Below are 22,857 nucleotides of genomic sequence, written 5' to 3'. Positions count from 1 at the left end.
TGTTCTCCCTACAAGTAAACTTATTTACTTTTTGTTACTAATTTACTTTTTGCATAACCTAACATTTAATTTGACAGGTAGAAGTGGTAAAGGAAGTTGTTCAGCTACCGGTGCCCCAGGGGACGACATGGATGAAACTCGTCCATGTCAGTTATATATTCTTTCTGATACTGGGACCATGCTAGTGGCTCGTGGTACAGTTTATGAGACAGCCACTATAGTGCATGGTGTACAACTTTCAGAAGATGACTTCAAGGTCACGGTGGATGAAGTTGTCATAGCGGATGTCATTCTTCCTGTGCCTACAGATGAGTTCTTCACTGTGGAAGAAGCATTTAAGTCCTTTGTCGCCTGGCCTAAACATTTGGTTGGTGATGTATCTAATCCCCCGGTAAACACTCGTACTATATACTTCTCAATTTTAATATTTACTTCTAATTGACATTATAACATAACCATTTTTGCATTTAACAGCAGATAGGTCAAGAGGGAAGTCCTACACTGAAGAAGACTCATTTATCTGAGGATGACCTTCTTGGTGCGTTAGACGAGCTTGCTAAAATCATTTCAGATGTGCCCATGAATGTACACTGGGATTCTACTACATTTGGAAGAGAAGCTCAGATCCCATTGTACTTGCATCATCAAGATGTTAGGGAGCTTGTGTCGGGTAGAGAAGAAATTAATATTACACTCATTCAGTTGTGGATGATGTAAGTTTATGAAAACTTTTTTATATAATTCTATTTTATCAACTTACTTATATCAGATTATTTCTTCATTTTAGGTATATGTTTGATGTTAGTAACAAGAAGGGGTTCAACGATGTATATGGGTTCATTGACCCCTCTATGACTCATGAAAGAAATAAATTTGATGATATCCAAACATACATCACCACCTGCTTTGGAATGGGGAAGGAGATATATTTTCTCCCTTATATACATGGGTAAGTGAAGTCTGTTAACTTCAACACATTCATTTAGTAATTTTGGTATATGATTCATAAGTTATTACCAATTTCAGGTGTCATTGGCAGCTACTTGTGATCTCCATACCGGAGAACACTGCTGTCTGGTTTTGTTCATTGCAGAAGTCTCCTCCTAGCCCTCTTAGACATGTAGTAGATTGGTAAGAATCTCAATGTTTCGACTTTTTTGTTATATAAATGTATGCTAAAGGAATTTTTTTCAATAGTTCCCTTGCAACACATATGATGTTATCTAGGAGATCTACTGATACAGCTAAAAAGCTTGCATGGGTTGCCCTTAAGGTTTGGTATTTTAGTCCATACTTTGTTACATTTGGTTCCATTCAAATGATGTTACTTAACATTTTATAATTATGATGATATATTGTAGTGTAATAGACAAATGGGGTCATATGAATGTGGTTACTACGTCATGTTTTGGATGATGACCATCATTCGTGCACATTACACCAGTGGATGGGAAACGGTAATATTTAGCTTTGAATTTTATTTTCTCTATAGTTTGGATTTCATATACACTAATTGAAATCATTATGTTTTATGCAGAGATTTAATAGGACTGCTCCAATTCCAGATAAATCAATTCAACTTGTGAGGAAAACACTTGCTAAATATGTAATTCATTTATATAATAGTATGTAGTAGATATTAGGATATAGTAAGTTCTAAGTTTATGTTTCTAAGTTGTTTTATGCTTTTCTACATTATTATAAGTTTAACTTTGTACATTGCATAGATTTATGCTTGAAACTTGATTTATGATTACATTGGATTGATTTATGCTTCTAAGAAGTTGATTCATGATTCCATTCAATATATTTATGTTTTAATATAATTTTCATTTAAAATATACGTTTCTGCATTATTCTGGACTGTTCTGGCTCTAAAAATATATGCAGGTCTGTTTCTGTGGTTAGGAATGTTGCAGAAACAGACCTCACTTTAAAAAAAACGTACTTATATGCCTCGGTTCAGGTCATAACCGAAGTCGAAAGACCACTTACGGCCTCGGTTATGGTCACACCCGAAGCAGAATGTCTTGCGGATGAGAACAAAAAAAAAGGCCTACTGCCTCGGTTCAGGGTACAACCGAGGCAGTAGAAGGGGACATACTACCTCGGTTCAAGGATCAACCGAGGCATAAATTCCTACGAAAAAAAAAATTAAAAAAACAAAAAACTGTACTGCTTCGGTTAAGGATCAATTGAGGCAAAATGCTCTCTTTTTATGCCTCGGGTCTTAACCGAGGCCAAAAGTATTAGACTTTTTGCCTCGCCTGAATATGCCTCGGTTCGAAAACTGCTGCCTATAGAGAAAAATAACCGCTGTCGTTTCCCCTGACTGTACTAGTGAAACTTCAACTCCATGAATCAGATGGGGCTCCTCTTCCTAATTCTACCAATTGGAAAGTTGTTGTATCTTACACACGACTGAAAATGAGCTTTGTTGTGCAACATGTCAGTCAATTCATTGCATCTCCTAGAAGCTCTCATTTAAATGTTACTTTTTGAATTCTAAGATATCTAAAAAGTGCTCTAAGACAGGGGCTTTTCTATCCAATTCAAAATGCCCATAGACTTCAAGCCTTCTCTGATTCAAACTAGGCCACTTGCAACATTACATGATGATCAATAACATGTTATTTTGTATTTTATGGTAATTGCCTCATATCTTGGAAGTCCAAAAATCATAACACAATTTCTCACAGTTCCATCGAAGCCGAATACAAGGCTTTAGCCACTGTGGCTTGTGAGCACAATGGCTCAAATGTATTACAAATGATCTCTCTCTCAACATCTCTTTGCCAATCTCCAATTTTTGTAACAATTAGTCCACTATTCAATGAGGTGGATTCACATCTCATTCATGTCAATATTACTAAAGGATTTATTGTCCTTTGTATCCATCACCATTTGGCTGAAAAGATATTCAAGTTAAGTTTATAAACATACATCACCCAATTTGAGAGATATGTTATAATTAGAAAATAGTTTTTTTTTATATAAGAAAAGTTGGTGTCAGCTCTTATTTAGTTGTTTTCTTAGTCTACAGCCTTGTAAATATAGTTTTATAAAAAGTTTTTTTCTGCCTTGTACAATTGAGTTAAGAATATTTTGTTCTTTTTATCTATATCATAAACACTAATAGTTATAATTAGATTTCACACATGACTTTTAATTTTATTTGTTATAATCATATTTCACATATTTAGCTTTATGATCCAATTACCGTACCAAGTAATTATTTTTATTGTAATTTTAACTTTATTTCATATTAGTTTTGCAATTAAAACATGATAATTTTAATTTTATTTTGTCTGTGTAAATTAGACCATTGTAGCTTTGATATTATATTCTTGTGTACGAAGTTGTTCAAATTAAAACAGTTGGATCTTTAACATGATTTGTTTGTTGGCCAATTGTGCTTACTAAGACTGTTGTAACGTTAACACTATTTCCTCTTAAGCCAATTGTACAAACTAAAAAATATTGTACTTTTAAAAAATATTTTTTTGTTAGCTGGTTGTGATAACTAAAATCATTATAGGCTTGATATTATTTTCTCATAGATTGATTGTGCTAACTAAGATTGTTGTAACTTTAACACTATTTTTTTAAGACCACTGTAATTTAACATTTTAAAAATAAATAAAAAAGTTTAAATTGTTGAAATGACAATCTTTAAGCATTATGAATCACTTGTGATGTTAACAAGGTTGGATTTATGGCAACAATGGTTCAAATATGTAGGTGAAGAAATTGTGTTTGAGCATGACCAACAAAAGGTATGGCTCGATTAGCGACTATTTAAGGAGCTAATTGATGTTATTCACACAAAAGTGAATATCTCTTGTAGTCCAACTCAACACTAATGATTTTGGAATCTAGATATTGCATCATGTTATCCTTATTGCAACAATTCTTCTCGTAAAAGTTATATGCTATTCTTAATAATAAGATTAACCAAATTATAGGATTATGTGGTTTACCAAACGTGTTAAAATATTTTATTGAACTTCTCACGTATAATTTTTTTTCTTAATATATAAAATTGATTTTCCTTAAAAATATGTTATCAATTTCTAAAAATAACACCTAAATAATGTCTCAAACCCCTCAAAAAACATTATAGATAAAAAATAATTTTATGTTGTAACAAAAGATAGTTAATATCTCTAAAATAAATAAATGTCACCTAAATTTAAAATATTTTATTCATAAATAATTTCTTTAATATCTAATAAAACACGTTTAGTATTAATCACTTATTGTATTTGTATAAAAGACAATTTCCATTTCTATTAATATTAAATTGAATATAGTTGATCAAGAATTGAATAAAAAATAAATAAAACACTTAATTGTAGATTTTACCAGTCACTTATAATTTTTTTGTGAATTTAATTATTAATTGTTATCATATAAATTTTAAAATTATAATTTTTTTTTCTTTTATCGGCAATTTACTACAGAGTAATTAATTTTGAGATTACTTCCAGTTCATAATAAAATATATATTATATTTTAAATTCCATGCAGCTGCATATACACTCTGATGCATGTCATCTTAATTGTGTATAATTTTTATACCATTATTAAACACCGATCTTACATAGTTTAAAAGCGCTTATATGAAAGTTATTCTAATGGTTTAAAAGTTAAACATGATTAGAGAATACAACATACTTTTTTTTTCTGTCATAAAAAAAAAATCTTTATCAATAAGATAATGTTTTCTCCTTAAATGCATATATTTGAACTGAAGGGCACGTGCAGAACCTTGATTGAAGGATCTAATGACAGAAATGTATCCTTTTCACGCAAAGGTTTATGGATACTTATTTTTTAACAGGTTCAAAAATCTATTTTTTAATAACTTTAAATCACCTTCAAGATATATTGACACGACTTTTCGTTATATTCATAACTTGTCCCAACAAACGAGTGTTTTCTAATGTGATTTCAAAATTGACTAGGAAACATCATAGTCGCAGAGGAATATTTTAATGTATACATAGAAATATATACGACAATGTCCATTTTTCTCTGTTTTTCTCGTCTGTTTCAATATCTATTCAGAGAGAATGATAAAAAACACAACTTACAGAGTTAGAAATAAATTCATTTTTATATAAGTTTAATCATAATGTCCATTTTAATATTTAAAACACACGGGTTAAGTTACTCTTAATAAAACAGTTTCTTTTAATTATCTTTTATATATATATATATATATATATATATATATATATACATATATATACATATATATACATATATATATATATACATATATATATATATATATATACATATATATATATATATACATATATATATATATATGATAAAATTAATAAATGTTGAATTATTCTTTATCAAGTAATTTTTTATAATTTAATTATGATGTATATTCTTTTTCTAAAATATAATTTTAAATGTAATTATTGATGGTAATAGAGTAAGAATGCAAAATTGACTATTATATTATAAAATAGAATAAAAATTGTAAATACCTAGAAAATTATATTTTATAAGTGATAGTGATTTAGAAAAGTAAGACTCAACTATTTTAATATATTAAAAAGTTTTAATATAAATAGTTTGACTATGAACAAGTTTCATTATTTTAAAACACATTATCTCTTTATAAATCATTTTTTTAGAGTTCTCTAACTTCTCTAGAAGTTCCCACTCTCTGTTCAACTATTTAAATATCAGAGACCACCATAAAAGTCCTTGAGGCGAACTCTCTACTTTCATCTGATAGAGTAAGTTGGTTTTCTGCTCATTTTCCTTGGTCGGTTTTGTCTTTCTTTGCTTGTAAACCATTTGTGATTGCATGTAATGTCCGAGTCTTTGAAAAGACTATGCTAATTGGTGGTTCTAACGGTGTACATTGATCATGTTTCTGTTGTTCGTAGAAGTTGATAGGCCTTCCTCTGCGTTTGGAGTTGTCTTAGGCCTTTTAGGACGGTTTGGTTATCTGTCAGATAAGGGAAGTTAATTATGTTGATATTTGAGCATATGAACTTGCATGTTTGAGTTGATAATATGAACTTGCATGTTTGAGTTGCTAATATTGGTATTTGAGCATATTGAAATTATGTTGTGTTTGGTGGTTGTATGTTGCTTGATCTTGTCTGAATTGGTGTTGAGTTGAAAAAATGAGGATCTGATCATTTGAGCAAATTGGTAGACACTTTTACATTGAAAATTGTTTTTGAACCAAGTATTAAGTAAGAAAAACTAATATCACTAGTGCAGAAAGGGCTTTAGACGTCTGTTCTTTTGGCCTTTTGACGTTTGACCTTCCCCCGACGTCTTTGTAGGTGACGTTGTTCAGACGTCGGGGGTCCAAATCGGACGTGTACATAAACGTCCGATTTGTCAGGCCCGACGCCTATCCAGACGTCCGGTGTACACCCTCGGACGTCCACGTAGACGTCCCACGTGCCCGTCAGACGTCCTGCGACGACCACCTGCCTGAATTGTTTTGTGGTAGGGTTGGGGTTGGACGTTCGTTCGTTTGTGCACTGCCACTCGGTTGACTGCTTCTATAGATAAGGCGGAGCGTCCTTGGCTCAGCATCGGCCGGCGCTACTACAGCACTTCGCTAACTCGAAGCCTCTCGGTAAATCTAGCTTCGATAACGCTCGACTAAGTCTTGAACCGTCGCGCGTTCGCTTTCTCAGTAGCAAAAGCGCTTATCTTGCTCCCGCTTCCTCGCATCTGCGCTCGTCAAGCCAACTTTGCTTTTTGGGAGGTGAAACTGCGGTTGAAGGCCATAAGATTGCCCTCCCGGTAAGAAAGAGAGGCCATAAGATCGCCCCCTGCTTGCAGAAATGAATGGATCAGAAGGGGGGGCTGGGTTCTAAATAAGTGACCCGAAACGTCCGTTGTGGAGGGGGACGAACGTGTATAATTATATAAACGTCCGTCCCCCCATATCGGACGCTTCGGGTGCTAACAGGGTGATTGAAGAATTAATTGTCTTCAGCCCATCAAACGTCCGTGTAGGAGGGGCATGGACGTCTATAATATTATAGACGTTCGTCCCCCTCCACACGGACGTTTAAGTGGCTGAGAGACAATTAATTCTTCAAATACCTGTTAGCACCCGAAACCTCCGTTGTGGAGGGGGACGGACGTCTATAATTATATAAACGTCCGTCCCCCCATATCGGACGTTTCGGGTGCTGATTGGGTGGTTGAAGAATTAATTGTCTTCAGTCCATCAAACGTCCGTGCAGGAGGGGCACGAACGTCTATAATATTATAGACGTCCGTCCCCCTCCACACGGACGTTTAAGTGGCTGAGAGACAATTAATTCTTCAAATACTTGTCAGCACCCGAAACGTCCATCGTGGAGGGGGACGGAGGTCTATAATTATATAAATGTCCGTCCCCCCATATCGGACGTTTCGGGTGCTGACAGGGTGGTTGTAGAATTAATTGTCTTCAGCCCATCAAACGTCCGTGCACGAGGGGCACAGACGTCTATAATATTATAGACGTCTATAATATTATAGACGTCCGTCCCCCTTCACACGGACGTTTTAGTGGCTGAGAGACAATTAATTCTTCAAATACCTATCAGCACCCGAAACGTCCATTGTGGAGGGGATGGACGTTTATATAATTATAGACGTCCGTCCCCCTACAAAACGGACGTTTCGGGTGCTGACAGGTATTTGAAGAATTAATTGTCTCTTAGCCACTTAAACGTCCGTGTGGAGGGGAACGGACGTCTATTATAGACGTCCGTCCCCCTCCTGCACGGACGTTTGATGGGCTGACAGGGGAGTTGATCGTTCATTTTTTCAGCCTCTTAGACGTCTGGGACCCTCCCACGGACGTCTATAGTTTCACTTATTTACTAATATGCCACCGGTCAATTATTTACGTTGGGGCTTTTGTGGATGGACGTCTATGGGGGGACGTTAAAAGCCAATTCTGCACTAGTGTATGATGATCCGAACAAGTCCCTCGTTCCACAAATTATAATTTTGAACTTACTATTTTTTTATATGACATTGACCAATATTGGTGTGGCATTGAACGCAAGCTTGGTTGTGAAGGTATGGTAGCATTTAAGATCTAGACTACTACTGGGTGCTAGGTTTATGTCACTGAGCGACCAAAAAATGTAAATGGTCTAGCATTGAGCAATGACAAAATACCATTGATGCCACTTTTCTCTGCAGGTTTGAAACATGTTTCCTCATAATTCACTAAGCAACATGTTAGTCTCGCTGAGGAGGACAATTTGTGAGAACTCTGATACTGAGCGTCAGAACTAGCGTTGAACGCTCCCTTTTGCGAGTGGTTTTGCACTAAGCTATAATATGTGTGTTAGTGTGGTTTTCTGTTATTTTCTGATCCTTGCATGTTGGAAGTAATTTATTATTGGTTCTATGTTCATGGGTTATTGATGACAAATTTATGAACACCGAAAAACGGCGCCACAAACTTGTTTAACAATCGGCAAGTGTGACCGAATCGTTTCAAGTAATAAACTCGGTAAGACCAAGTATCGTTCTCCCAAAGGACTCGCGGCCTAGTTTAGTTATGTGATTTGTTGATTATTTAAGACTTAAGATCAAAATAAGTGGAGTTTAATATGCAAAACAGAAAATAAACATGTATGCATGAATTTGATCAATGGCTAAAACAAAATACAAACACTTCAATGGAATATATGGATGAGTATGTTGTTAAGGTTTATCAATTTCATCTTATCCACTCTCATATACTTTAGGAATTCAACATTCTTTTCATCATTGTTAATGCCACTCTCTAAATTACCTTGCAAGAAGGCCTATCCCTAATTACGAGTTCATACGATTCCTAGCATTCCTAATAATTAGTTCTTTTAGCGCAGGAGCTTAACGACAACCAATATACTATTGGGAGAAATTCCCCGGATCTAGACTTCCCCGTACGTTCCTGTATCGACAAAATCAATAATCATGCATTGAATGAGTTAAACAAAGCAAGCATTGAGCAAAGAGGAAAAACCCTAACTAATGATGAAAGAAAGCATGTATCTCAAATAAGATTTTTAAACACATATTCCATATATGAGAGTTTCACAAGACTACATTGATTCCCCAACAACAATGCAAGGTTTAGTTCACCATATTCATGGTGAAACTAGATGAACAATAATGAAAGAATGAAAGATAAAACCCTAGAAAGGTGAAGAGGTAGCCTGAGCATCCAAGATCCTCCTTCAAAGGGGTGTAAGAGAGAGTGTTTGCTTCGTTTCTGCCAAAGATACAAACCCTAGGACGTCCTAAAGCTTATATACTATTCTAAAATTACAGAAAATTTAGGTCCAAGCCCATAAGTGTGCCGCTCAGCGGTAAGTGCGTGAGTTGGTTTCTTCCCCTCAGCGGCCATTTTGCCCCTCAGCGGATCCCCCGTGAGCTTCTGAGTGCCGCTTAGCGGTAAACTGCCGCTGAGCGGCAGTTGCGGCTTCTACTTTTGCACTTTTTGATGTCTTTTCTGATTTCATCTCTCTCCTTCTTCACTTCTTTCACCAAATTCACCTTAAAGCCTGCACAAAAACACTAAAATCAAGCATAAACCTGTCCAGCTCTCTTATTTATGAAAATATGAATAAAAGCATGATTTCAAGCTAGTTTCTAAGTGTTAAAGGTGGCTTTTAGTATCAATTTCAAGCATGAAAATAACAGTTTTTCAACTATTATCATAACCCCAAACTTAGAACTTTGCTTGTCCTCAAGCAAACAAGATGTAACTCAATCTTCTACCAATTCATATGATGGTTCACTCATTCAAAAATTTCTTTTCAAGATAAGCAAAGACTTGAGTCAAACTTTTTGACCAAGATTTCAATCAAGATATGCACATGCTTTAGTATTCACATAGTCAGTTAATATCAAACAAATGCTATTTTTCATGAATGATCAATCAATTAAGCATGGATGTTCATGTGCTCATGGAATACTTCCTTACCAGGTAAAGTGTTTCACTCACACACAAGTGTATAAGAGGTAATCACTCATTCACTCCACTACCACAATGTCACATGAATCAACTTTTCCTTTCATTTAACCACAATCAAAACATTTACAAGCATGCATCATCACAAGGACTTTTCAATGGCTTATAATGTAGCTGGGCTAATCAAGAAAATTGGTTTTTCTGGATCACAAAATCCTTGAGTTAAGAGAATCATAACAACACAATTATTCTTATTTTTCCCAACTTGTCTTTACATTGAGCTTTGCTTTTTCTTTTCTTTTCTTTTCACATTCTTATTCTTAACTTTTAGCTCAATGCTTTTCCTTTTTCTTTTTCATGCTTTCCCAACAACCCCAAACTTGAACATTTAACCATACCACAAAAGATTTTCTACTTAACTCAAGGTAAAGCTTTTCAACAAGGGTTTTCAATTTATGTTCAAGGCTAAGGGTTCAAAGGATAGAACCTAAAGTGTTCTCTTTTAGTGGGCTAACTTCATAAATTTGGCCAATAAAAAGGTTCCAACAAACGGCCTTGATCATATGATGTAAAACAAGCAATTGATTCAATCATAGAAAACCTGGGCAAAATCATTCATGCTTTCAAAGTAATAACATTAAATCAATAAAAACTCTGGAGCTCAAAACCTCACAAATAGGCTCATTCACATTTGACATACACATCCTGCTTAATCTCACAATCACAATCATAATATCCTGCATTTGTTCACAAAGCTTGTGAATCACCTGTATAAGCATTTAATGTGCACATCTATCTCAACATCAATCAATCAATAATCATCATCAAGCATTACTTATCACACAATCACAGTCAATAACAAACCATCATAACAAACCAGGTTTCCAATAGAGTACATCCACCCTAGTCTAAAACAAAATAAATACGTACAGAACACTGGGTTGCCTCCCAGTAAGCGCTTGTTTAACGTCACGAGCCTGACCCAAACTTTCAAGGATCAACCAACAACATCATTGTGGACAATTGTTGCACCTCTCCCCCTAGATAGGGCTTGAGACGTTGACCATTCACCACCCAACTTTTCTGTGGATCATCAGCAGCTGGATTAAATATTTCAATTGCTCCATGCGGATGCACTTCTTTTATCACAAATGGTCCTGACCATTTTGACTTCAGCTTCCCAGGAAATATCTTCAATCTTGAATTGAACAATAGTACCTGTTGTCCCGGATTGAAAACTCTATTCACCAACTTCCTATCATGATAAAATTTGATCTTGTCTTTGTAAGCCTTGGATGAATCATATGCATGTAATCGCATTTCTTCAAGCTCCAAAATCTGCCTTCTGTGTGTGCATTGAGTTTCATAAGGATCAAAATTCAAGAATTTCAAAGCCCATAACGCTCTATGCTCCAATTCTACTGGCAAATGACATGCTTTCCCATAGACTAATTGAAATGGTGATAAATCCATAGACGTCTTCATTGCCGTCCTATAAGCCCAAAGAGCATCATCCAATTTGAGAGACCAATCCTTTCTTGATGAAGTCACTGTTTTTTCCAGGATCCTTTTTATCTCCCTGTTAGACACCTCAGCTTGTCCATTGGTTTGTGGATGATAAGGTGCAGCTACCTAATGTTTCACTCCATAGTGTTTGAGTACTTTTTCTAGCTGATAATTGCAAAAATGAGATCCTCCATCACTAATCAACACTCTTGGAGTGCCAAAACGTGAGAATATCTGCTTCTTCAAGAATTTAATTACCGTGCTAGCATCATTTTTAGGACAAGCTAATGCTTCCACCCATTTACTCACATAATCCACTGCTACCAGAATATATTCATTGTTGAAAGATGGAGGAAAGGGTCCAACAAAGTCAATACCCCAACAATCAAAAACCTCAACCTCTAAAATGCCCTGTAATGGCATCTCATGACGTTTAGTGATCGTCCCTGCTCTTTGACATTTATCACAATTTCTGGCATGATTATGGGCATCTTTAAATAAAGTTGGCAAATAAAATCCTGATTGAAGGACTTTTGCTGCTGTTCTTTCTCCATTAAAATGTCCTCCATAAGGTGAATCATGACAATGCCAGAGAATTCCTTCTGCTTCTTCATTTGTCACACATCTCCTCAAAAGATTATGTGCTCCAATCTTGAACAAATAAGGATCATCCCAAACAAACTGCTTGGCATCATGCAAAATTTTTTTTCTTTGTTGCCAAGTTAAGTCTTCTGGCATGACCCTTGCAGCTCTGAAATTAGCCATATCAGCAAACCAGGGCCTCTGCTGAATATACATGAGTGTTTCATCTGAAAAAGATTCCCAGATTTCGGATTCCTTGCTAGTGACCTCATTGTTACTTAACCGTGACAAATGATCAGCAATCAAGTTCTCACTTCCTTTCTTATCACGAATTTCTATATCAAATTCTTGCAACAGTAGTACCCATCTAATCAGACGTGGCTTAGAATCTGGCTTTGTCAACAAATATTTGATAGCTGCATGATCTGTATAGACAGTCACCTTAGATCCAATAAGATAAGGTCGAAATTTCTCTAAAGCATACACAATAGCCAAGAATTCTTTTTCTGTGGTAGCATAATTCAGTTGAGCATCATTTAGAACCTTGCTAGCATAATAAATTGGATGAAACTTTTGTTCTTTTCGCTGGCTAAGAACAACTCCTATTGCATAATCACTTGCATCACACATTAATTCAAAATTTTTATTCCAATCTGGCGCTACAATTACTGGAGCTGACACTAATTTATTCTTCAAGGTGTCAAAAGCTTTCAAACAATCTTCATTCATCACAAAAGGAGCATCCTTCATCAAAAGATTACTCAATGGTTTAGCAATTTTTGAGAAATCTTTGATGAATCTTCTATAAAACCCAGCATGACCGAGAAAACTCCTAATCCCCCTTACATTTGTTGGTGGAGGCAGTTTCTCAATGACTTCTACTTTAGCTTTATCTACCTCAATTCCTTTAGCAGAGATTTTATGCCCCAGCACAATTCCTTCAGTTACCATGAAATGACATTTCTCCCAATTAAGAACAAGATTTGTCTGAACACATCTTTTGAGAACAATGTTCAAATTAGCCAAACATCTTTGGAAAGAATTTCCAAAAACTGAGAAATCATCCATGAACACTTCAATACATTTTTCTAAGAGATCTGCAAAAATTGCCTGCATACACCTTTGAAATGTGGCTGGAGCATTACATAATCCAAATGGCATCTTTCTATATGCAAAGATACCAAAAGGACAAGTAAAGGTCGTCTTCTCTTGGTCTTTTGGATCTACCACAATTTGATTGTATCCAGAATATCCATCTAGAAAACAATAGAAAGCTTGACCTGATAATCTTTCTAACATCTGGTCCATGAAAGGAAGAGGAAAATGATCCTTTCTAGTAGCTTTATTCAGCTTCCTGTAATCAATGCACATACGCCAGCCAGTAACTGTACGAGTAGGAATAAGTTCATTTTTATCATTATGAATTACTGTCATCCCACCTTTCTTTGGAACCACCTGTACTGGACTCACCCATTCACTATCAGAGATTGGATAAATGATACCAGCTTCTAGCAGTTTCAACACTTCTTTTCTAACCACTTCCTTCATAGGATTTAACCTTCTCTGTGGTTGAGCACTTGGTTTATAATCTTCTTCCATAAAAATCTTGTGCATGCAATAAGTTGGGCTAATACCTTTAAGATCTGATATTGACCACCCAATTGCTTCTTTGTTGGCTTTCAAAATTTCTATCAACTGCTCTTCTTCTTGTAGAGATAAAGAGTTATTGATGATGACTGGCTTTGTTCCATCTTCTTCTAGAAAAACATATTTCAAATGTGATGGCAATCTTTTTAATTTTGGCGTCTTTGCTTTGACTTCTTCTTCCTTATCAATTATTTCAAAGATTGGATCTTCCACTGGACTCTTTTTCAATGTTTCCAAGTCCATAAGACATTCATCAATTAATTTCTCTTCTTCTTCATCTAAATCTTCACAAGCATCAATGAGAGTTTTCTCTAATGGAGAAATATTTTGCACCATCCTTTCTTGCACCATACAAACTTCATCAAGTTCATCAAATTGAAAACATGCTTTGTCATCATTTGGATATGTCATGGCCTTGGATACGTCAAAAGTGACTTCTTCATCATCAACTCTCAATTTAAGCTTACCATTTTCTACATCAATTAAAACTCTAGCAGTCTTCATAAAAGGTCTCCCAAGAATAAGAGGAACATCACTATTTCCTTCCATCTCCATCACAATAAAATCCACTGGGAATACAAATTTATCAACCTTCACTAGAACATCTTCAACCACTCCATATGGATATTTAAGAGACCTGTCCGCCAGTTGAAGAGCCATTCTGGTCGGTTTGATTTCCAAACCCTGAATTGTTCTGCACATGGATAGCGACATTAAATTAATGCTAGCTCCTAAATCAATCAACGCTTTTCCAACTTTCAAATCTCCTATGGTGCATGGAATAGTGAAGCTTCCTGGATCTTTAAGTTTAGGAGGTAGTTTCTGTATGATTGCACTGCAGTTACCCTGTACATTGATAGTTTCCTTTTCAATGTACTTGTTTTTCTTTGTAAGAAGTTCCTTAAAAAACTTTGCATATGCTGGCATCTGTTGCAATGCTTCAGAAAATGGTATAGTGATCTCCAGCTTCTTAAACAACTCCATGAATCTTTCCAACTGCTTTTCTTTCTCCTTCCTTTGATAACTCTTTGGATAAGGAAGTGGCTTTTCACCCTCTTTTTCTTTTTGTCTCTCCTCTCTCTTCTCTCTCTTTTTTTTCTCTCCTCTCATCTTCTTCTTTTTTCTTTTTCTCTCTCTCAACCCTTTCCTTCCACTCACATGTTTCTTTTTCACTCTCACTCTCATTTTCTTTCTCCTCTTTTCCTTTTTTTCTCTCCTCTAACAATTTACCACTTCTGGTCACAACAGTTTTACACTCCTTTCTGAGATTATCATGTTTCATCTTGTCAACTATTCGTTCAACAAAGATCTCCATATTTTTAAATGCAGCATCCACATTCTGACAGTAAGATGCATTCGTGTTCAAGAATCTTTGGAAAGTCTCGTCAAGTTTTGTTGTCTTCTCAGATGGAGTAGATTGCATTTGCCATTTTTGCTGTTGCCCTTGAATCATTGAGACCTGTTGTATTTCTTGTGGTATTTGAGAAAGCTTCATAATTACTTCTTCCAACTGTTGAGAGATAATTCTATTTTGAATAAGCAAAGCATCATTTGATTGTAACAACTCCTTCTGACTAAGATATCCTCTTTCAATATTAAGTTCGTTGTCACTAGTAGCCATATTTTCAATAATTTCTGTTGCTTCCTCTAGAGTTTTCTATTTAATGTTTCCTCCTGCTGAGGCATCAAGCATCATCTTGATTTGTGAACCAAGACCTCCAAGGAAGGTTAGGACTACTTCCTCTTCTTTGAATCCATGCGTGGGTGTTTTTCGTAATAAGCTTTTGTATCTATCCCATGCATGACCCAGTGATTCTTCCATGCCCTGCCTGAATGAAGAAATTTCTTGCTTGCCTTTATTCACCTTTGATTGTGGGAAGTATTTATTTAAAAACTTGGTTACCACTGCTTTCCATTCTGTGAAACTTCCCTCTGGAAAAGAATTTAACCAAAGCTTAGCATTGCCTCCTAATGAGAAAGGAAACAAGCTAAGTTTGATCGCTTCATCTAGCACCCCATTGATTTTCACTGTGTTGCAGATCTCATTAAATGTAGTGAGGTGCTCATATGGGCTTTCATGAGATAACCCATTGAATTGATTGCTCTTCACCAGTTGGATCAATGCTGGTTTGACCTCCATGTTAGCTGCATTGACTCTAGGTCTAGCTATACTGTTAAAGTGCTGAGGTCCAGCTGTATTGGTGTAATCAGCAAGAGTTCTTCTGATATTATTGTTCTCCATATTTTCTGTGCTATGGTCAGAACCTTGTGGTGATGGTTGCAACAGAGTTTCCGGAGGAGGGAAAAGTTCTCTAGATGTTCGGATTCTTCTCCTCCGTCTACTCTCGTCTAAACCTTCAAGAAGAGGTTCTGCAGCTATCTTGCTCCTAGTTCGAATTGTCTCCTGCATACACAAGAACACAAAACCCTAGAATATTTGGTTAGCACAAAAAGATATAGGAGAAGATATAAGATTCAGAGAATAAAATAAAATAAAATTAAATAAAATAAAATAAAAACAGAAAAAATAAAAACAGAAAAATAAAAACAAAAATTCAATATTAAAGTCAAAGATAATCAATAATCACACAAATTAACCAGTTAAACCACGAGTCCCCGGCAACGACGCCAAAAACTTGATGACAAATTTATGAACACCGAAAAACGGTGCCACAAACTTGTTTAACAATCGGCAAGTGTGACCGAATCGTTTAAAGTAATAAACTCGGTAAGACAAGGTATCATTCTCCCAAAGGACTCACGGCCTAGTTTAGTTATGTGATTTGTTGATTATTTAAGACTTAAGATCAAAATAAGTGGAGTTTAATATGCAAAACAGAAAATAAACATGTATGCATGAATTTGATCAATGGCTAAAACAAAATACAAACACTTCAATGGAATATATGGATGAGTATGTTGTTGGGGTTTATCAATTTCATCTTATCCACTCTCATATACTTTAGGAATTCAACATTCTTTTCATCATTGTTAATGCTACTCTCTAAATTACCTTGCAAGAAGGCCTATCCCTAATTACGAGTTCATACGATTCCTAACATTCCTAATAATTAGTTCTTTTAGCACAGGAGCTTAACGACAACCAATATACTATTGGGAGAAATTCCCCGGATCTAGACTTCCCCGTACGTTCCCGTATCGACAAAATCAATAATCATGCATTGAATGAGTTAAACAAAGCAAGCATTGACCAAAGAGGAAAAACCCTAACTAATGATGAAAGAAAGCATGTATCTCAAATAAGATTTTTAAACACATATTCCATATATGAGAGTTTCACAAGACTACATTGATTCCCCAACAACAATACAAGGTTTAGTTCACCATATTCATGGTGAAACTAGATGAACAATAATGAAAGAATGAAAGATAAAACCCTAGAAAGGTGAAGAGGTAGCCTGAGCATCCAAGATCCTCCTTCAAAGGGGTGGAAGAGAGAGTGTTTGCTTCGTTTCTGCCAAAGATACAAACCCTAGGACGTCCTAAAGCTTATATACTATTCTAAAATTACAGAAAATTTAGGCCCAAGCCCATAAGTGTGCCGCTCAGCAGTAAAGTACAGCTCAGCGGTAAGTGCGTGAGTTGGTTTCTTCCCCTCAGCGGCCATTTTGCCCCTCAGCGGATCCCCCGTGAGCTTCTGAGTGCCGCTCAGCGGTAAACTGCCGTTGAGCGGCAGTTGCGGCTTCTACTTTTGCACTTTTTTATGTCTTTTCTGATTTCATCTCTCTCCTTCTTCACTTCTTTCACCAAATTCACCTTAAAACCTGCACAAAAACACTGAAATCAAGCATAAACCTGTCCAGCTCTCTTATTTATGAAAATATGAATAAAAGCATGATTTCAAGCTAGTTTCTAAGTGTTAAAGGTGGCTTTTAGTATCAATTTCAAGCATGAAAATAACAATTTTTCAACTGTTATCAGTTATCACATTTTATGACAGGTGAATTTTATCTTATAGTTATGTATGAAAATAAGTGTAATAATATGTTCATATTTTTTTGAGTTATATGTTCTTTCATTTCTTTGTGTGTGATGTTCTTTTTAGTAGTTGTATATTATTAAATTGGGGATGTTACAAATGTAATAACCTTAAAAAAAAATATATAATAAATAAATAAAACTTAAAAACAGTTTCTGAAGAAATTTTCAGAAACTTACATTTCATTTTCTCTCCTTCAAACATCTCTCTAACATTGTCCTCTCCAAAACCCATTATTCTCTCTAGATTTCCCCTCCATTGAGTCACTGGATTCCCATTCCGCAGACGTCTAGGCGATCTTTGAATCAGGGGCTCCAATTTTCACCGATTGCATTTGCGATTTCGTAGGGTAAGTAACTTTCCCCTTTTTGAACTGTGATCATGTAGCAAATTTTGCTGCATGTAGTTCACTTGTGATTTTTCCCCAAAATCTTAACCCTAAGATTATTTTAGAGACTAATTTCTATCACCATTTGGTGAAATATAGGTGCTGTCAATTTTTCTAGAGTACCTTTGGATTTCCTCTTGAGTTTAAGTGCTGGAAATTTAAGGTAAGGGGAGCTAGTTCTACTCTTGGTTTTACTGTGTGGAGTGAATGCATGATAAAATTTGTAGTGGTATGTTGTGGAAGCATGAACTTGGTTCTAGTTAAACTTGAAATGCATGTATGGAAGTGTTTGTTATGTGAATTTGGTGATTGAGGGCTATCAACTGTTTGGAATGACTTAGAATGATGGAATTGTGTATGTTGAAACTGTTTTGGCATGAAAATTTTGTGGTAGTGCTGTTAGAAAGGAAATCAAGTGTATTTAGGGTCAATTTTAGGCCATTTTGGAGGGAGTGAGGTAGTGAATTTGAGAGTTAGGAGTTCTGGGTATAATTGGGCTATTGGGGCAGTCTTAGCAAGTGGATTGCGACTTGTTTGAGTCACTAAATTGGTTAGAATAGGTATAAAGTGTTAGAATTGGGTTTGAGGTCTTCTAGTTATTGAGTTAGATGTTTTGGAGTAGAAATTGAGTTGGTTTAGTACATCTAATTCCTATCCAAATGACCAATGCAATACTTTACTTTCATCTATGAACATGTTTCATATCAATATTAGTGTTACATATTTTAATTTGTTCATTTGGATATGTCTAAGATGCACCAAAACCAGAAAAATCACGTTGTCAAAAACTGATAAGAATAATCGATTATCTCACTTGATAATCGATTATTTTAGTCAGAGAGTTGTATCCTCTTCAAAGCTCTCGCAAATAATCGATTATCACATATGACAATCGATTATTGTCGTCGGAAAATCATCCAGGATAGTTTTTGATAGTTTGTGGGGTTCTGGATGTCCGTTTTGGACGTTCTTTAGGTCGTTCTGGGGGGGGTTTTGACCCTTCCGGAACCATTGGTGAGGGTCTCCAAGCTGTTTGAATTACTTAAGTATTGATAATTAAAAGTCCTAAAGAAATTTGTGTTAATAAGTGATGGTTTTGTGAAAGTATGTAATGTATGAGTTGTTTTTATGACATGGTTGATGTTGTATGATGATGTATGGGTTTGGTATGAGACAATATAGTAAGAATGCACTTGAATGACTATGAAAGTTTATGTTTGATGAATCAAAGTGGTTTATGAGGTACATTATTGATCCAAGAGGAATATCATGTGATTTAAAGTGGTCGGATTGAATATGAAATTAAGATCTCTCGGTGGGATCAGTTAGTGTATTGAATGAATGTGAGAGGCTTCCATATGGGGGGTTATCCCTAACACTCCAACGGTCTTTCATTCTCACTTAGAGAGGATTGACGCGTGTGGTGGGAGTAGTGGGAGGTCCTAGGGTAGGCGCTATCACTGAAGGTCTATTCCGCGGTAACGGACTAGCCTTGTGTATGGTCGGGTGGAACCCCTCGGCAATGGCTTTGCAAAGCAGTAGGGGCCATCACAAGTGCACAATCCGCCCCAGCTCTACATTCATTCCAAGTCCGGACGTGTCTAGAGTCTTAAAAAGCAACACAAACAACACAAACAAGCAAGGGTGAGCTAGATATAAAAAGCATGTTATTCAACCTCACCCGACATGCAAAAGTCACTCAAACATGGTAAAATGACATCACTGATAACAGTTGAAAAACTGTTATTTTCATGATTAAAATTGACACTAAAAGCAACCTTTACACTTAGAAACTAGCTTGAAATCATGCTTTTCTTTATATTTTTGGAAATAAGAGAGCTGGATAGGTTTATGCTTGATTTCAGTGTTTTTGTGCAGGTTTTAAGGTGAATTTGGTGAAAGAAGTGAAGAAGGAGAGAGATGAAATCAGAAAAGACAACAAAAAGTGCAAAAGGAGAAGCCGAAGTCACCGCTCAGCGGCAGTTTACCGCTGAGCGGCACTCAGGAGTTTGCGGGAGGTCCGCTGAGGGGCAAATTGGCCGCTGAGGGGAGAAAACAAGTCACGCACTCACCGCTGAGCGGTATTTTACCGCTGAGCGGTACTCTGGAAGTCACGAGAGATCCGCTGAGGGGCAAAATGGCCGCTGAGGGGAGAAAACAAGTCACGCAATCACCGCTGAGCGGTAGTTTACCGCTGAGCGGCACTTTAATGGGCTTGGACTTGACTTTTTGTAATTTACGAATGATACATAAGCTTTAGGGTTTCCTAGGGTTAGGTATCTCTGGCTGGAACGAGGCAAACACTCTCTCTACCACCCCTTTGAAGGAGGATCTTGGATGCTGAGGCTTCCGCTTCACCTTTTTAGGGTTTATTCTTTCATTCTTTCATTGTAATTCATCTAGGTTCACCATGAATATGGTGAACTAACCTCTTTATGTTTGTTGGGGAATCAATGTAGTCTTGTGAAACTCTCATATATGGAATCTGTGTTTACATCTTTTAATTAAGACTTATGCTTTCTTTCATCATTAGTTAGGGTTTTTCCTCTTTGTTTAATGCTTGCATGGTTTAACTCATTCGATGCATGATTATTGGTTTTGTTGATACGGGAACGTACGGGGAAATCTAGATCCGGGGAATTTCTCCCAATTTTATATTGGTTGTCGTTAAGCTCCTGAACTTATGAACTAATCATTAGGAATGCTAGGAATTGTATGAACTCGTGATTAGGGAGAAGCCTTCTGGAAAGGTACATTAGAGAGTGGCATTAACAATGGTGATTTGATCGTTGAATTCCTAAAATATATGAGAGTGGATAAGATGAAATTGAACCCCAACAACATATCCATACATAAATTTCATTGAAAGTGTTTATCTTTTGCTTTTTGCCATTGATCACAATTCATGCATACATGTTTATTTTCTGTCTTGCATTTTAAACCCCAATTAGTTCGTTTGTAAGTCTTAGTTAATTAAGAAATCACACAACTAAACTAGGTCGTGAGTCCTTTGGGAAGAACGATACTTGGTCTTACCAAGTTTTATTACTTGAACGATTCGGTCATACTTGCCGATTGAAAACAAGTTTGTGACATCATAATTTTGTGTTCATAAATTTGTCCATCAAGTTTTTGGCGCCGTTGCCGGGGACTCGTGGTTTAACTGGTTAATTTGTGTGATTATTAATTATCTTTGACTTATTTTTTTTATTTTATTTTTAAATTTCGAATTTTTATTTTATTTTTTCTGTTTTCTGTCTTTATTTTCTGAATCTTATATTCTTTTATATTTTTTTGTGCTAACCAAATCTTCTAGGGTTTTGTGTTCTTGTGTATGCAGGAGGCAATTCGAACTAGGAGCAAGAAGACAACAGAACCGTTGCTTGAAGGATTAGAAGACAGTAGACGGAGGAGAAGAATCAGAACATCTAGAGAACTTTTCCCTCCTCCGGAAACTCTGTTGCAACCATCACCACAAGGTTCTGACAATAGCATAGAAAATATGGAGAATAATCATATCAGAAGAACTCTTGCTGATTACACTAATGTAGCTGGACCTCAACATTTTAACAGCATAGCTAGACCTAGAGTCAATGCAGCCAATATGGAGGTCAAACCAGCATTGATCCAACTGGTGAAGAGTAATCAATTCAATGGGTTATCTCATGAAAGCCCATATGAGCACCTGACTACATTTAATGAAATTTGCAACACAGTGAAAATCAATGGGGTGCCAGACGAAGCAATCAAACTTAGTTTGTTTCCTTTCTCATTGGGAGGCAATGCTAAGCTTTGGTTGAACTCTTTTCCAGAAGGAAGTTTCACAGAGTGGGAAGCAGTGGTAACAAAGTTTTTGAACAAGTACTTTCCACAATCAAAAGTGACAAAAGGCAAGCAAGAGATATCTTCATTTAAGCAGGGCATGGAAGAATCACTAGGGCATGCATGGGATAGATACAAAAGTCTGCTAAGAAAAACACCCACGCATGGCTTTGAAGAACAGGAAGTAGTCTTAATTTTCCTTGGAGGGCTTGGTTCACAAACCAAGATGATGCTTGATGCCTCAGCAGGAGGCAATATTAAATGGAAAACTCCAGAGGAAGCTATAGAAATTATTGACAACATGGCTACTAGTGATAATGAGCTCAACAGCGAAAGAGGAGTTCCTATGCAACAAAAAGGGGTTCTCCAATTACAGACACATGATGCCTTGCTAGCTCAAAATAAAATTCTAACTTAACAGCTGGAGACTCTGACTAAAACTCTTGCACAATTACCTAAAGAGTTGAAAACTGCTGCACAGGTGCAAACTCAGTTGTGCGAATTATGTGGAGGTGATCATATCAATGGTCAATGTGCTTTTCCAGTGGAGGCCTTGGAGGATGTTAATTTCATGGCTAATCAATTTCCATACCGTCAAGGGAATTACAATCAAGGGTGGAAACCACATCCAAGCATTGGTCAAGGACAAACTGGGCAAGCAAATCAATATAATAAGCAGCAGCAACCAACCTTTTGGCAACAGTTATCTATGCTTAATGAAAAATCAACAAGGTTGGAAGAAACTCTTCAGCAATTCATACAGAAAACCGAATCTTCTCAAAAGAGCACTGAAGCTGCTATAAAGAATTTGGAGATAAAGAGAAGAGTGCAAAGTGGTAAAGAGTGTGAATGAAGAGATAATTGAGTTAGAAGAAGGAGAAACAGAAGAAAGAAGAGAAATAGAGAGCAAAAATAATTTTCCTTTTCCAATAAATCAAGAGAAACAAA

The 22,857-nt window shown here is 36.1% G+C and overlaps 1 protein-coding gene across 1 annotated transcript in view; it reads right to left on the bottom strand.

The window, feature by feature from the left end:
• Positions 1-22,857, bottom strand: part of LOC148203539 (uncharacterized) — a 53,078-nt gene that overhangs the window by 12,503 nt on the left and 17,718 nt on the right. Inside the window, exons 3-4 of the mRNA XM_088107642.1 lie at positions 13,589-13,918; positions 12,267-13,495 (exon numbers count right to left, since the gene is read on the bottom strand). Of these exons, the coding sequence (XP_087963768.1) occupies positions 12,267-13,495; positions 13,589-13,918 (1,559 nt within the window). The remainder of the gene's footprint in view (positions 1-12,266; positions 13,496-13,588; positions 13,919-22,857) is intronic.

The sequence above is a fragment of the Vigna umbellata genome, chromosome 2 (genome assembly GCF_029865625.1).
Source record: "Vigna umbellata cultivar VRB3 chromosome 2, Vumbellata_1.0, whole genome shotgun sequence".
NCBI classification, from domain to species: domain Eukaryota; kingdom Viridiplantae; phylum Streptophyta; class Magnoliopsida; order Fabales; family Fabaceae; genus Vigna; species Vigna umbellata.
The sequence above is the reverse complement of the archived record's forward strand: the minus strand, read 5'-3'. Positions and strand labels throughout refer to the sequence as shown.